Source organism: Canis lupus, chromosome 34, assembly GCF_003254725.2.
Source record: "Canis lupus dingo isolate Sandy chromosome 34, ASM325472v2, whole genome shotgun sequence".
NCBI classification, from domain to species: Eukaryota; Metazoa; Chordata; class Mammalia; order Carnivora; family Canidae; genus Canis; species Canis lupus.
Window position 1 is genome coordinate 24058037 of NC_064276.1, and position 14766 is coordinate 24072802.

The 14766-nt window shown below is 34.8% G+C and overlaps 1 protein-coding gene across 3 annotated transcripts in view; it reads right to left on the reverse strand.

The window, feature by feature from the left end:
- Positions 1 to 14766, reverse strand: part of FGF12 (fibroblast growth factor 12) — a 543042-nt gene that overhangs the window by 179191 nt on the left and 349085 nt on the right. For all 3 annotated transcript variants that reach the window (XM_025425369.3, XM_025425368.3, XM_025425367.3), the window contains one exon: positions 3305 to 3408. In XM_025425369.3, coding sequence (XP_025281154.1) covers positions 3305 to 3408 — 104 coding nt within the window. The remainder of the gene's footprint in view (positions 1 to 3304; positions 3409 to 14766) is intronic.

A 14766-nucleotide genomic window follows, 5' to 3' on the forward strand; every position in this document is an offset into this window, starting at 1 on the left:
CATCAAGATAGAGAAATAAAATGTACATGGGTTGAATTAAAATTTCCCAGAACTGAAGAAATATGAATCTGGGGATTAAAAGTGCATTCAGAATTTCTAACAAGATAAATTAAGATAGATTCACAACAAGATATTATAGTTGAATGTGTAAAGCATGCAACATAAAGAGGAAACTTTTTTTTTGTAGTTTTTGTAGTTACCTACAAAGGAAAGAATATTAAACTGACAGCAAATTTCTCAAAGTCAACAACAGATGACAGAAACCAATGGAATATAATTTTCAAACTGCTGGGAAAAATACAGGTCTACTGGAATCGTAATATTATCTGAACTACAATACAAGAATGAAAGTGAAAAGAAGGCTTTTCATGGGTACCAAGACGAAATGAATTCCTCACCTATGGACCCTCACATCCAACACAAAGATTTCTTTTAGAAGAAAAATAAACTTTGGAGCGTTCAAATTTGATATGCAAACAAAACTGAAAACTATATGCATGTAAATTATTTTAAAGATTGGTAAATTTAATTATTATCTAAAGAATAATAACTGAGTATGCAGATGATTTTCTTTTTAAGTTTTCTTCCTTCTGACCAAATTGGTGAGAAGCGTGATGGTATTTACAAGGCAAGGCAACAGCCTAAGGTCCACCAGCTTTTGGGAAGGAGGACAGAAACACACACAAAAAATATTTAGCAGACTATATACTTATATATGCATGTTTAAAAAATCGGGTAAATACTAAAGATGCAGAATTATAACCTACATTTATAAACTAGTGGAAGAATAAGAACAAAATAGAAAAAAAAAGTGTCAACACAAGGAAATAAAAAAAGAAGACGGAAGCAAAAAATATACAAACTACAATGGCAAAAACAAATCCAGATGCATCAGCAATCTTATTAAATGCATATGAATTAAACTCAGCTATTAAAACGGATTTTTCAGAATTAATCTTAAATTTTAGCTCTATGCTATCCAACAGGCATTCCATCTTTTGCACCCTTTCTTTCTCCTGGTGAGGGGGAGAAATCAGAAGTCACAAGGGATTTCATTCCTAGTTTAAAAATGAACACAATCCAGATGAATGACACCAGATAAATGATACCATTTGTACTCTAACTGGCTTCTTTAGGACCTGGGTTTGTCCCCAGCCACACGTCAACCACGAGTCCCTGCAATATACTAGCTTTGGCCTCCATTGGTGGGCTTATCCAAGCTTTTTAACATGAAGTAGGAAATTGCTCTTTAAAAGAAACTTCAAGCCTTAATACACACCAAAAACACCTCAAGAAAGCCTATGTTAACACCCTTTTAACTTACCACAAGGCCCTGGCTATGCTGATGCTATCTTGCTGAGGCATGCCACACGGACCAGTAATGCATGAGTGATGGAGTCTTGGTGCTCTATAATCTCTCAGGTTCGCCTACCCTAGTATTAGCCTTCCCTAGTCTTATAATAAAATCTTCAGGCCTGTGCCCACCATTTAAAATTAAACACCAGCACTTACTCCTATTAGTTCTGAGCAAGAATAAAAAGTATGCGTCTCTGAATGTGCTTCAAAGTATGAAGTTCAGTTATCTCATACTGAGTACCTAGACTCTTCTCAGGAACTTTGGAATTGCATTCAGCAAGAGTGAGCCCTCCCCACCATTGGCCCCTATACACATAAACACAGACACATTCTCCCCCTCCCTCTCTCTCTCTCCTAGACAACTGTCCTCTGTCTACGATACTGTTGTCAGACTTTGTTTTGTTTTGTTTTGTTTTCATTTTTCTTCTTCCCAAACCTTTGGAAATGAACTTTGGTCCAAAGAACTAAACTCATCTTTTTTTGTATAATTGCTAGTTTTAGCTCTTTACTTGATGACTGATTAAATCCTTAATCCTAAGATCATCTCCATATTTTACTTTGTAATACAGTCAAAACTTTTTTTAAAGCTTAACTAATTGGAATCATTCAAAACAACCACCTTTGATCTTCCTTTTGTTTTTTTTATTTCTTGCATTTAAAATATAGACTCACAATAGCTGGACATTAAAAACTGTTAGAATTATGACACATCAAGAATAAAAGCTCATTTTTGTTTTAACCAAAAATATATTGATCTGTATTATATTGAATGGAACTGTTGAAAAAAATGTGCATGTGTACATCTAGCATATGAATACAAATTCATATCTGAATATGCTCAGGAATAAGACAGTAACGAAAATCCTAATATGATTGACAAACATATTACTAAAAAGCAAGCATAGTATAGCAGAGGTTCATTTAACTGAATATGGAAGAAGTTTAATAAAAGCTATTTAATATTTAATTTAGAATCTAGTAGGCATAAGCGAACTTCCCTAATAACTATGCTGTTTACTGAGATCATAGAAAGTGTGGAAATCTTTACCCATGATTTTCAAGAATCTCTTTTCATGAACTACAAAAAGGCAATTCCCTTATGAGAGAACAGAAATTATCTATATACATGAGATTCAATGCAGCCACACTCTCCCAATACATAAATTATTATCTTGAGAATCAGAGAGACATCAGACAAGAGTTAAGTACTTTAAAATATGTCAGTGCTTATAATCTAGCCACTGATGCTACCTAAATGTATCAGTTTTAGATTTAAAAGAGATGCTAAATGATATGGCGTCCAACACTCTCATTTTAAAAGTCCAGAAATTAAGCCAAAGAGGGAAGGGAACTTGACCAAAAAGAAATAGTAACTGAAATGTATATAAAACTCAAATTTCCAGTCATAATCAAGAGCTCATTCCATAAATTCACATGGTTTTGAAGTGACCAGTTATGCAGGAATCTGATGAATTAGGTACTGAAAAAATTTATTAAATACAAGCAAAACACAACCTATTCCAAAAGTTTTTTTTCCCAACAAGAAGACAGAGAAGACTCCCAGACAAACTGAAGAATTTAACTTCTTAAACCATCCTCTGTGCTTCAAGAAGTAACAGGAAAAAGGAAAACTGCCTCACCCTTTTATTTAAACAGAAAGGTAAAATTTGAAAGACTGATTATCCTCTAGAAGTAGAAGCCAGATGAAGACAGTTTGCACTGTATTGAGAGTAACTAGCTCTTTCTCAACAGGGCACAATCTTTCACATTGTAAATTATAAAATCTTAATAAAAGCCTGACATTTTGGGTCAGAAAATAGAAAATGACTTCAACTTCTAGTTTTCTTCCCTAAAACAATGGTTATTTACCTACCTCTCAATGCCAGCTTATGTGTGCACACAGCACACACACACACACACACACGCACACATTTTACAAGGTACTTACGGAGCTGTACAGATAGCCTTCACCATTCATGGCCACATAGAGGCTGGCCTTTACTCCTTGGATAGCCACCACACGCAGGCCCACAGGAATTAGATTGAAGAGGGCTGGAGAGGAAAAAAGAGAGGAAAGAATCAGTGACCTTTGGAATAAATCATCCTGCTTCTCTAGATGACTCTTTTGAGAATTAAAAAGTATAAACTGAAATTAGTAGGGAGAGAGAGGAAGACTGAGGGGATAAGGAGAACTGGCTTCTTGTCTCTGAACTACCTTTATTTTGTTTGTTTGTTTTTGTTTTTAAGATTTTTATTTATTTATTCATGACAGACACACAGAGAGAGAGAGAGAGGCAGAGACACAGGCAGAGGGAGAAGCAGGCTCCACAGAGAACCAGACGGGGGACTCGATCCCAGGTCTCCAGGATCACGCCCTGGGCTGCAGGCGGCGCTAAACCACTGCACCACAGAGGCTGCCCTCTGAACTACCTTTAATTAACTCTGTGACCTCAGGTAAATCCCATAAACTCATCTCTAGTAAAGGGGTTACGTTACAAGGCCTCTATGGGCCCCATATTTTTGTTTCACAAAATGAACACATACTTAAATAGTGTAATATGATTTTTTCAAACAAAAATAATTTGAACCTAAATATTTTCAACAGCAGAAAATGCCATTGCAGTCATAAGTAATAATAAAATATGATCTTTATAACCTATGCCAGAGCTTTTTATTTTCAGATTTTTCCCTGTGGTCCTAAACATTGCCTTGAATACAGGAGATAAACATAAAAATCACTAAATCATTCTTAGCTATATTGGTGGAATGAAAGCATTTCTTTTTATGGCTCAATTATTTTACAGGTAAATGTAGATATATATAAAAGGATCAATAATTGATAGCTTAAGCTCTGATGGACATATTTTATATCTCAGAACATATATATATATATATGTATACACAGATATATACACATATGTATATATACATGTATAAAACCACTAAAACCATTAAAAATTGTTCAATTCAATTCAATTCAATATCCTAAGATGAAATGGGAACATGCTTGTAGTCTTTAAATATTTGGGTTGTCCATCAGTGAAAATATTCAACAGTCTACATGAAGAAGGTATTTAAATACCCGAAAGAAAAACAAGAAGATAATGTTTTTCTTCCAACAATGTATTTTTTATGAATTGTATCTCCTTAGCACTACTCTAGTTGTCATCGCGATTATAAAATGAACATAAGCATAAAACATTGCCCCTTCCCTGAAAAAATTCAGATTACATAAGGGAAGAAAGTAATCATATAGGCTCTACAGGTGGCAACATGGCTATGGACTAAATATCTCATGGTGGCATACATAAGGGCATATACCTATAGTTCACTTTTAACATCTTGGTTTAGTTGGAAGTTCTTATCCCTCTTTTCTACTGATAAAATATCCATCGGTTCTGGTCACCTTCTTAGTTTTGAATATAAGATGTATGAAAATCCACCCAAAGATTACCAGGAATGCCTAATTATCCTTGGCTTCTCTCAACTTGAGATGGTAAGTTAAACAACACACACACAGAGTATTTGGCTTCCAGACAAATGTTCAGTTGATATTTGTAGAGGATCAAGCCTAGGACCACAGCTTTATTACAGCAGGTTTTAATTCCTAGATGCTTGACACTGGATCAGTCTTTTTGCCTCTTTGAACCTGTTTCCTCATTTGAGATGAAAGTTAAGACTATATCTTATGAGATGCTCAAGAATTACTAGTTGGCTCAATTTGAATATGAACTGGTTTTGTTCTTCCTATGTTCTTACCACTGTCCTTGTGCTACTGAAATAACTTAAGAAGTATAAGACCTTAAAGTCTAGATGGGGAGAGAAACCTAAGACATATGGAATATTCTGATACAGTGTATAATTTATTTCTATAATTAAATGTAATATATGCATTCTATTTATATTCTCTATGTTACAGAAGTTCAGGAAAATGGAAGATCTGTGTGGCCTGAAATATTCAGGAAATGTCTCACACAGAAGATGGGACCCTGGTTGACACTCAAAGAAAGGGCGGAATTTGGGTAAGTCAAATATGGAAAAACATTTTAGTGGGACAAGATTTTAGGTGGTTCTGGAGAATAATGTATGTGCACAGAAAGGAACTGGTAAATTGGATTTGATTCATACTAGGGAGAAATGAGAATGAACACTATGTAGATAAAGTAGGGATAAATATCTGACTGTCTGTCACTCTAATCTTGGAGCTCTAAACTTTGCCAAACAGAAAACGAGAAACGTGACGCCTAAGGATTTGAACAGCAACAGATCACAAAGAAAGTGTGAGATTTGCAGACAACATAGTTTCTAAACTCACCACTCAGAAGCTACCTAGCCCAGAGCCGTTTATTTAACCTCTGCTTTAATTTTCCTCTCTGTAAAATGAACATAATAATCCTTATTGCATAGCATTCATAGAAGAATCAAATGCGTTATCATATGCTTGAAAGGTGTTTTCTTTTTTTTAAGAGTTCTTTGTCATTAATCTGTTAATCTTTTGCTTGTCAAATAAGGTTATCATAGGGTCTGATGTAAAAACTGACACCGTCTCATTAATATCTATAGAGTTTATATTCAGAAGATTGCTTAATACTTTAAAAATAATACTTTATTTTTATGCAACACTGAATTCTCAATTCATCACTGTATTTGACCCTCAACCGCCAACACTATGGGAACATTTAGGACAGAATGATTATCCTAATTTTAGGACAAACAGGTTCAGAGAGGTAACCCAAGTGAAACTGGCCCTGAACAAAGGTTTTCTGGGTCTCTCATGTGGTTATCTGACTAAAATATTATGTTCCCTCCTTCTTTTTTAAGTTTAATTTCTCCTAATATCCATTATTGTCTTTTCATAAAATAAGACTACTTATCTATACTTCCCTACATATCATGCAGCTGGCTGTGGTTATGGACTCAGTATTGGTCAGTGAGATGTTTGCAGAAAGGTCTCTGTTTACATGAAGACTCTGTCCTTAAAACAGCTTCTAGGTTTCCTTTACCCCTTCTCAGCCCTCTGCCTTATTGCTGCGTGGACTGGGATGGGGATATGTGTGTGGATCAGTTGAGACCATGAAAACAAGGGCTACTCCCAAGGGAGTGGTGGCAAGCAAGCTGAAAGGAGTTGGTTGGGTCTCTGAGGGTTTTGTGGGGCAATGGCACTAAGCCAGCATTCAATTACCAAGGTCTGGCTTTTATGTAAGAAAAATAAGGTCTTGTTATTTTAGTCTGTGTCATGCAGAGCCAACCCTATTCCTAACCGATAGAGATTGGTAAAGAAAGCAGAGTTAATAGCAAGGTACCAACAAAATGGAAGGTACTTCTACATGGTAAATAAATGCAATTACCGGAAAGTATCAAGTTCAATGACAATTCTTATGAGAAAGAACAATAAAATCCAAAATTGTGCAGAACATCTTTCTAACCTAAAGATTTCCCAGGACAAAAAAAAAAAAAAAAAAAAAGATTTCCCAGGACAAATGCTAAGAACATGGGTCCATTTAACTGACACAGTCATAACAAAGCAAATTCAAAGCTGTTCATACTTGAGAGTGTGAAAATTACTAAAGTCAGGCAGGGACAAAAGCAAGACTGTGAAAGTCATACATGAACCAGAAAGTGATAATGGCTTTTAGATGGTATGCTTTGGAAGATCTAGAAAGTCTGTAAAAAAAAAAAAAAAAAAAATCAGTAAACATTTTGGAATGAAACTTTTTAGTGGTAAGAGCTAAAAACTACTCTCTCTGGGAGGGTCTGCATCTACCCCCTAAAATCTTAAAAAGTGGCAAATGATGTACCTTTCTCTATTATCCATCTTCCTGTGGCACATAGACTCTAGCTCACAGGAGCCTTTGCTACTTACGAGAATTCCTCCCATGTCTCTAGTCTTCCTGTCCACCCTCTCAGCCACAGCGTAACTTGTAGTAAGTGGGCCACATCATTGTTGAAGTCCCTTGTATCTAATCATGCCATTACCCTGCTTACACCTCTAGGGACTACACAAAGTCTACCCTGACCCTCAGCACCCTTCAGAATCTGGCTTCAAATGGCATTTGGAAGTCTATCATCTGCTACTCATTCCATTCACCATAACCAGCTTTATAGAATTTCCATTTCTTACATTCCCCCCTAATCTTTAATGAGGCTAAATTTTGTTTTCTTCTGTTCTCTCTTTTTGAAAAAGCTGTCTTCACTATTCAACTGCATCATGAGTCTTACCCAAACCCTTCTGAGATAGCTGTTTCCTTTTCTGTGATTGTTTATTTCATAGGTATATCTCTATAATAGCATTTGGAATATGGTATCATAGTCATTTGTTTACACATCTGTTTCCACCCCTAAAATGAAAGACTTCTGAGGGTAGGACTCTGCAATTGCCAAGCTAGTTATATGTACATAACTTACATTCAATAAATATTATTGATTATAAAAGTCATGAAAAGTCATACATTTCCAGGGTTTGTGGTTTTCTTATTGAAATAAAAGTGTTTTTTTTTAAGGTTAAAAAAGAAATTAAAAACTTAAAACATCTCAGCCTTACGGTAAAAGTTATATATACTCACAGCCTACATTTTTGCTACATGGTACTATTCCTTTGAATATATTTATTTATTGCTTCTAGTAATTTGATCTCCCTCTTCCTACTTCTTAATTCCATAGTCTTACTTACCTCATTCTCTCTGCTTAGATTGCTGTTCTCCCCATATCTTCATACTGAAAACCCTACCATGCTTGAAATGACATACCAAATACCACATGGTTTTTCTCACTCCTAACCGCCCTTGTATTTAGACTATTCACCACTATTTATAATTTTTCCTTTAAAAAATATGTTTCTCTTCTAACCACAGCTAGATTGTAAGCTCTCCAAACAAATACCACACCGAAACCACACTTGTATAATATGGAGAAAAGGAGAGAGTGGAGAGAAAGAAAAAGAGAGAAACAGAGAGAAAGAGAGAGAATGAAAGAATGAACAGGGTAGTATTTATAATATATATATTCAGGACCCAGTAGACATTTGTTAAAGACTACCATTATAAGCCAAAGAGAGTTCAAGCATCGAATCTGACATTCAAGTATTTTCTCATTTTTTTTCCTTTCCAAAAGGAGTGTTTCATTCTAAACCTTTATGTAAATCTGACTCTTATATTTTGAAAACTGAAATAATGGAATTGGTATTCTTGGGATCCATATGAAACTCAATCACCAAACCACATGGATAAATGATCTAAAAAAGGTAATGAGGGGAAAGGATAGTTTCTACAACAAACGGTGCTAGAAAAACTGGACATTAACATTCAAAAGAATGAAATTAGACAAAAATAAGTCAGAATGGATTAAAAATCCAAACATAAAACCTGAAACTATAAAACTCCTAGAAGAAAATATAGGGGAAGAATTTGTTGACATTGGTCTTGGCAGTGATTTCCTACATATAACTCCAGAAGTGTGGGCAACAAAAACAAAAATAGACAAGTGGGACTACATTAAACTAAAAAGCTTCTGTAAAGCAAAGGAAATGATCAACTGAATTAAAAGGTAATCTACAAAATGGGAAAAAAATAATTTAAAAACTGTATAAGCAATAAAATATTAATATCTCACATATATAGCTTCTATAACTCAATAGCCAAAAGCCCAAATATCCAGTTAAAAAATGGTCAAAAGACTCACATAGACATATCTCCAAAGATGATATACAAATGCCCAATAGGTACAGGAACAATGTTTCACATCACTAATCACCAGGGAATGCAAATCAAGACTATGCTGAGATACCACCTCATACCTATTCAAATGGCCACTATTAATTAAATAACTACTGTTGACAAAGATGTAAAGAAATTGGGACCTTTCTGCACTACTGGGAATGTACGATGGTGCAGCCAATATAGAAAATAGTATGGAGATTCTAAAAAAATTAAATATGGAGCCATCATACGATAAAGCAGTCCACTCCTGGACTATATGGAAAAGTTGGTAGCAGGATCCCAAGAACATATATGCCCTTCCATGTTCATTGCAGCATTATTTATAATAGTCGAGATATACCAACAACTTAAATGTCCATGGATGGATAAGTGGGTAAAGAAAATGTGATATATAATAATGGAATTTTATTGAGCATTTTCAAAAAAGAAAATCTTGTCATATAGGATAACCTGGATGAATCTGAATGTCAGTCCTAGCATTATTCCACTGAGTTATTCCACTTACATGATGTATCTAAAATAATTAAACTCATGAGAGCAGAGAGTAAAACGGTGGTTGCTAGGAGCTAGAGGGAAGGGCAAAGGATAGCTGTTATTAAAGGATATGAAGTCTCAGTTATGCAAGATGAATAAGTTCTAGCAATCTCCTATAAAACATGGTGCCTATAGATCACATGTTAAGAGTAGACCTCAGGAGAGTAGATCTCATGTTAAGTGTTCTTACAAAAAAAAAAAAAAAAGAAAGAAAGAAAAGAAAAGGGGCACAAGAAAATTTTGGAATTGATTGGTATGTTTATTCTTCTTGATTGTAGTGATGGTTTCATGAGGGTGAGCCTATACAAATACTCAACAAATTGTGTACATTATATATGTTCACAAGATATGTATAGGGTTTTGTGTGTGTGTGTGTGTGTGTGTGTGTCAAACATACTTCAATAGAGCTATTTTTTTAAGTAATGAAGGAAAATGGTAAAAAAAATATATATACAGATGAATCACATTGATACACTCAGTTCTCCACTTTTTCTTGTATTTATATGCTTTGCCATATGAATTTGCAATGCTCTAGAAGGATATACTGTCCTATCCATTGACACTTTGCTCAGCCATGTGACTTGCTCTAGCCAATAGGATGTTAGCAAATGCAAGCAGAGTCTGAAAGAAAGAGCTCATTATTCCCATTTGTTCATTTCTCCTCTGCCACTGCATTAAAAAGAACATGCACAGACTAACCACCAGTCCCAGGAAAAAGATATAAGATACTTAAAGCATAATAAAAAGGCCTCAATAATCCAGCCAAAGCAATTCTAGGTTAACTGACAGATAACTGCTGACCCCTAGATATGTAACTGAGATAAGATCAACAGAGCTGCTTGGCCAGCCACCCCAGACACTTGAGATATAAACACTGATGTTGCATGCAATGGAGGCTATGTGATTGTTGGATACATAGTATTATTATAATAACATATAAATGACTAGCAAAAGTTATTTACTGAGGCAAGTAGTTTATGGATTTGAAATACCTTGATACCATACAACATGAAACATGAAACATGCATCATGAAAAGATGTTCAGAGTATACACACAAATAATGGAAAAGAAGTGCATATATTTGTATCCATCAAGTAATTAATTAAAATATTTGATTTCCCTAGACCATATCATCTTTGCGATAGCTTTCAGCTTTTTTTTCTTAGCTTTCAGCTTTTTAAAATTTAATCTTCTGTGACTTATTTTCTCACTCTACTCATTTTTGTATCTGATTTTCATTTCATCATGCTATATTTTTTTTTCTGAGGGAATGCCTGAAATTGTATATGTTTTAGGACCTAAAAAATTTCAGTCAGTCTCAGGTTGAAATTTAAGTGGCAGGAGAGAGTGAAAGAAAAGTAATTCACAAGATAGGAAAAGCTAAAGAGATTATATTCATGCAATGCCTACTTCTTTTCAGGCATCATGCTAGGCATTCTGACATGCAAAATGTCACTTTTAAAATAAGTATCTCACTACTTGGCTTTATTTCAGAGTATAAAAAGTCCTAACTTCTTTTTTGGATACCAAGTGAATAAAGAAGGGAATAAAAAATTGTCATCATAAACTTTAGGGTATGATTCCATAGCCTTATCCAGTTGAACACTCATATGGTATCTTTTAAGTATCTCTATAATGTTTCTGATTCAAAAAAATAAGTATTCTTTCCATAAATATTTATAGAGCACTTAGTATATGCCACATGTCGTGCTTAGGATGGGGAAATAGTGATGTATCCAACAGATGTGGTCCCTGGGGGATAAACCTTCACCGTAATCCTTCCTGAGGTCCCTATTATTTTGTGGGCAACTCAAAGGCCCTGGAAACTGTATTATTATCCTTTTTGCCTTGCATCCTGGTCTCACAATCCACTATTCAATACTTGCCAAATAAATAAATGAATCAGCAGTGGTTTCTCTTTAAGGTTGCTTATGAATAGCTTTTCTTGGTCATATTTCCAGCATGTAAGAAAATTAAACATGCAAGAAAAGCATGCAAGAAATTAAGCATGGAAGAAAAAACTTAAAATATTTACCACACATAGAATATATTTAAAATGGAATCTATAGGGAAAGCCAGAAAATTTACATGATGCAAAGTTTGAGAGGACAAAAGCATAGGATACATGGGGCTGGTGTGTGTGTTTGTGATTGGTGATGCAGGTTTTAGAAGGAATGCAAAAGAAAGGAAGAATTTGGGGAAATCTGTTATAATCAAGATATTAGACCTTTTGTAAGATTATACCAGACCTGAAAAAAGTGCCTTGTAAAAGTGCTGTGTTCTCTTCTAACCTAATTTCTATCTGTTATCTACACAAATAATTCTTGTGACAAAAAAAAAAAAAAAAATTCTTGTGACCAAAAAAAAAGGGTAGCAATCAATCCCAAACAACAGAAAGCATTTACTGTGACAACCAGCAAAGATGCAAAAGAGGAGAGGAAGAGAGGAAAAGAAAGAGAAAAGAAGGAGAGAAAAACTCATAATGAATTCTTCCTTCCAATATCTTCCCAAGCAACTCTAAAGATGGGTTCCTTATTGCTTATAATAGTGAAGTTATAAAAGAGTAGTCATGTTTTCAAGTTCTGGGTTAAACCTGAAGAATGGGAATGGAAAAAATGTATTTTGTGACCCAATAAAACTTAAGTTAAATTTATAGTGGAAGATACTGAGGGAGAATAGAGATATTTGAGTTTATAATCTGTATACTTCAATATCAAATTGTCTTGAGAATGATCATTTCCCACACATCAAAATGTTCTCAATAAAGATACTTATTAGAGTGTGAATAATATGGAGGATCCCTGGATGGCTCAGGGGTTTAGTGCCTGCCTTCGACCAAGGACGTGATCCTGGAGTCCCGGGAGTGGGTCCTGCATCAGGCTCCCCGCATGAAGCCTGTTTCTCGCTCTGCCTGTGTCTCTGCCTCTCTCTCTCTCTCCCTCTGTGTGTCTCTCATGAATAAATAAATAAAATCTTTAAAAAAAAAAAAAGAGTGCAAATAACATCATATCCTACAAAAATCTGAACCTAAAATTAAGTTGGTACCAGGTTATTTTTCCTTACAATCTTATAGTCTCCTGTAATATTTGTAATTATAGTATTCATGGTAACATTTATAAGTCACTCAATAGGCTTTTTCATTAGTCATGAAAATAATATTTTTTTCTGGCCTTTATTTATCTTTTACTAAGGTCAATTTTCCCCCCTCTTCATTTTCTATAGGAAAATGATCTTTTAGAATAGTCGACAAAGTAAGAGATAGATAGTCTGGGCTCTTAACTCCTCCAACATAAAAGTGGCCATATAAATTATGGTACAATGGAGTATTCATTCAGGCAAATTAATTGCTGCTTCATCCTAATTCCACAGCATTTCACAACACTTACCACGCTACTATTTCATATTTATATGTTTGCCTGAATCTCCCAGCAAATAAGGAATTTTTCAAGAGTACGAGAGTGTTAAATACACTTTTTTCCATCCAAGGTACATTGCACAGTAGAAGCCTAATTAACTGTGGTCACTGAATTTAACTCTCTAAAATAGCTTTCCTTCTGGAATTTAAGGGAACTATATGATAGTCCCTATTTGAGCTTTTAAGGAAACAAGACTAGGAGGAGAATTGAACTTGCTGGACAGAGTTCCCAGTCATGAGCCTTAGTCCTAACATCTGACAGCTGTGTGACCTTGGTGACTTGATGTAATGTAACCTCACTGAGCCTTAGTGTCCACACTGAATGCTTCACTGACCTGTTATGATGATAAAATAACACTTTTAAAAAATATTTGTCAAACTATAAAAGTACAAAGTTATCACTGATGTGGCTAGAGCTTTCATGATGGGGGTGGCAAGGGATGCTTGGGTCATCATCTCATATTAAGTTTCTTAAGGTGTCATGGCAGAAAAAAAGGCACCGTTTTTCATCTTATATTTTTAAGATTCAATGAGCAAAAACGACTGTATATTTAAAATAAGACAATGAAAACAACGTAAAAATCAACATACTTTAGGCTATAGTGATTCAATGCTTTCGGTCTGATGCCTTACTTTATAAACAATTGGTCAAATAATACAACTGTCTGATTTATTTTCTCCACTGAATTTACTAACGTATGGAACTGATGAGTGGGTTGGAGCTTAGAGACTTAAAATTTTTCTTCTAAGCATTGGCTGAGAGCAAACCTTGTGAATTTTCAAACACAGTGAAAATGAGCAACATGATGATCCCCTTCTTGGACAAAAGCTAGTAGAAATGTTGCCTTAAGCCTGGCAGAAATCCTGCCATTGGCTTTTAAACCTGATATTATCATATAACCTTTCCTGTGTTACTTCAGAGATGTTCAGAAACTTGCATAATTAACAAGTCAATTCAATGTGATTCTTTTTTTTGTCTTAAGATGAAAAATGAAGCATGTCACTATTGATAATGAAAGCAAATGCCCATCATCATTCATCCTCCGCAGCCAATTTGTCTTATACATCAGACCTGTTTTATCATCCACATGAAGAACTCTGAACAGCACAGGTGTCAGTCCAGATCAAAGGGTAGAAACATCCTCCAAGATATCTTTTATGTTTCAAAGGTTTTAAATTTGCATCTTCCACAAATCTTCCATCAAACAGTACATTGCCAAAACTGGTACTATGGCCTCTCAGTTTTATTCATTAATTCATCACACACATTCCAGGCACTGTGCTAGGCACTTATAATACATTGATGTAAAAGACAGACTTACTACCTGTAATCATAGTGGTGAAAGTCTATAAAACAGAAAAAAAAAAAAAACCCAACAACTTCCCATGTGAATTCTGCAACCATCATTTCAGAGGAGGGCACTGAATCTCATAGATGTGCTTTTCCTGGGGTGTTGAAGTCAGCCAAGAAAGGAGTAGGATGTGAACCTAGACTCTGGTGGTTGTAAAGCTACAAAATATTGTTGCTCTTAAGAAATAAAAGAGAATTTCTAGTAACCACAATAAGTATTTATAAAGAAAGTGAGAAAAAAAATGGAACTATAATAAATAAAATTGGAAGCTTTAAAAGAAATTTGTCAGCCAAGCAGAAATTCCCCATTTAGAAAGCACAAAACCTTCAGTTCCTCTTAGTTAAAATTACACAAAGACAACAAAACTTACTTGCTTGAGATGTTTCAGATATA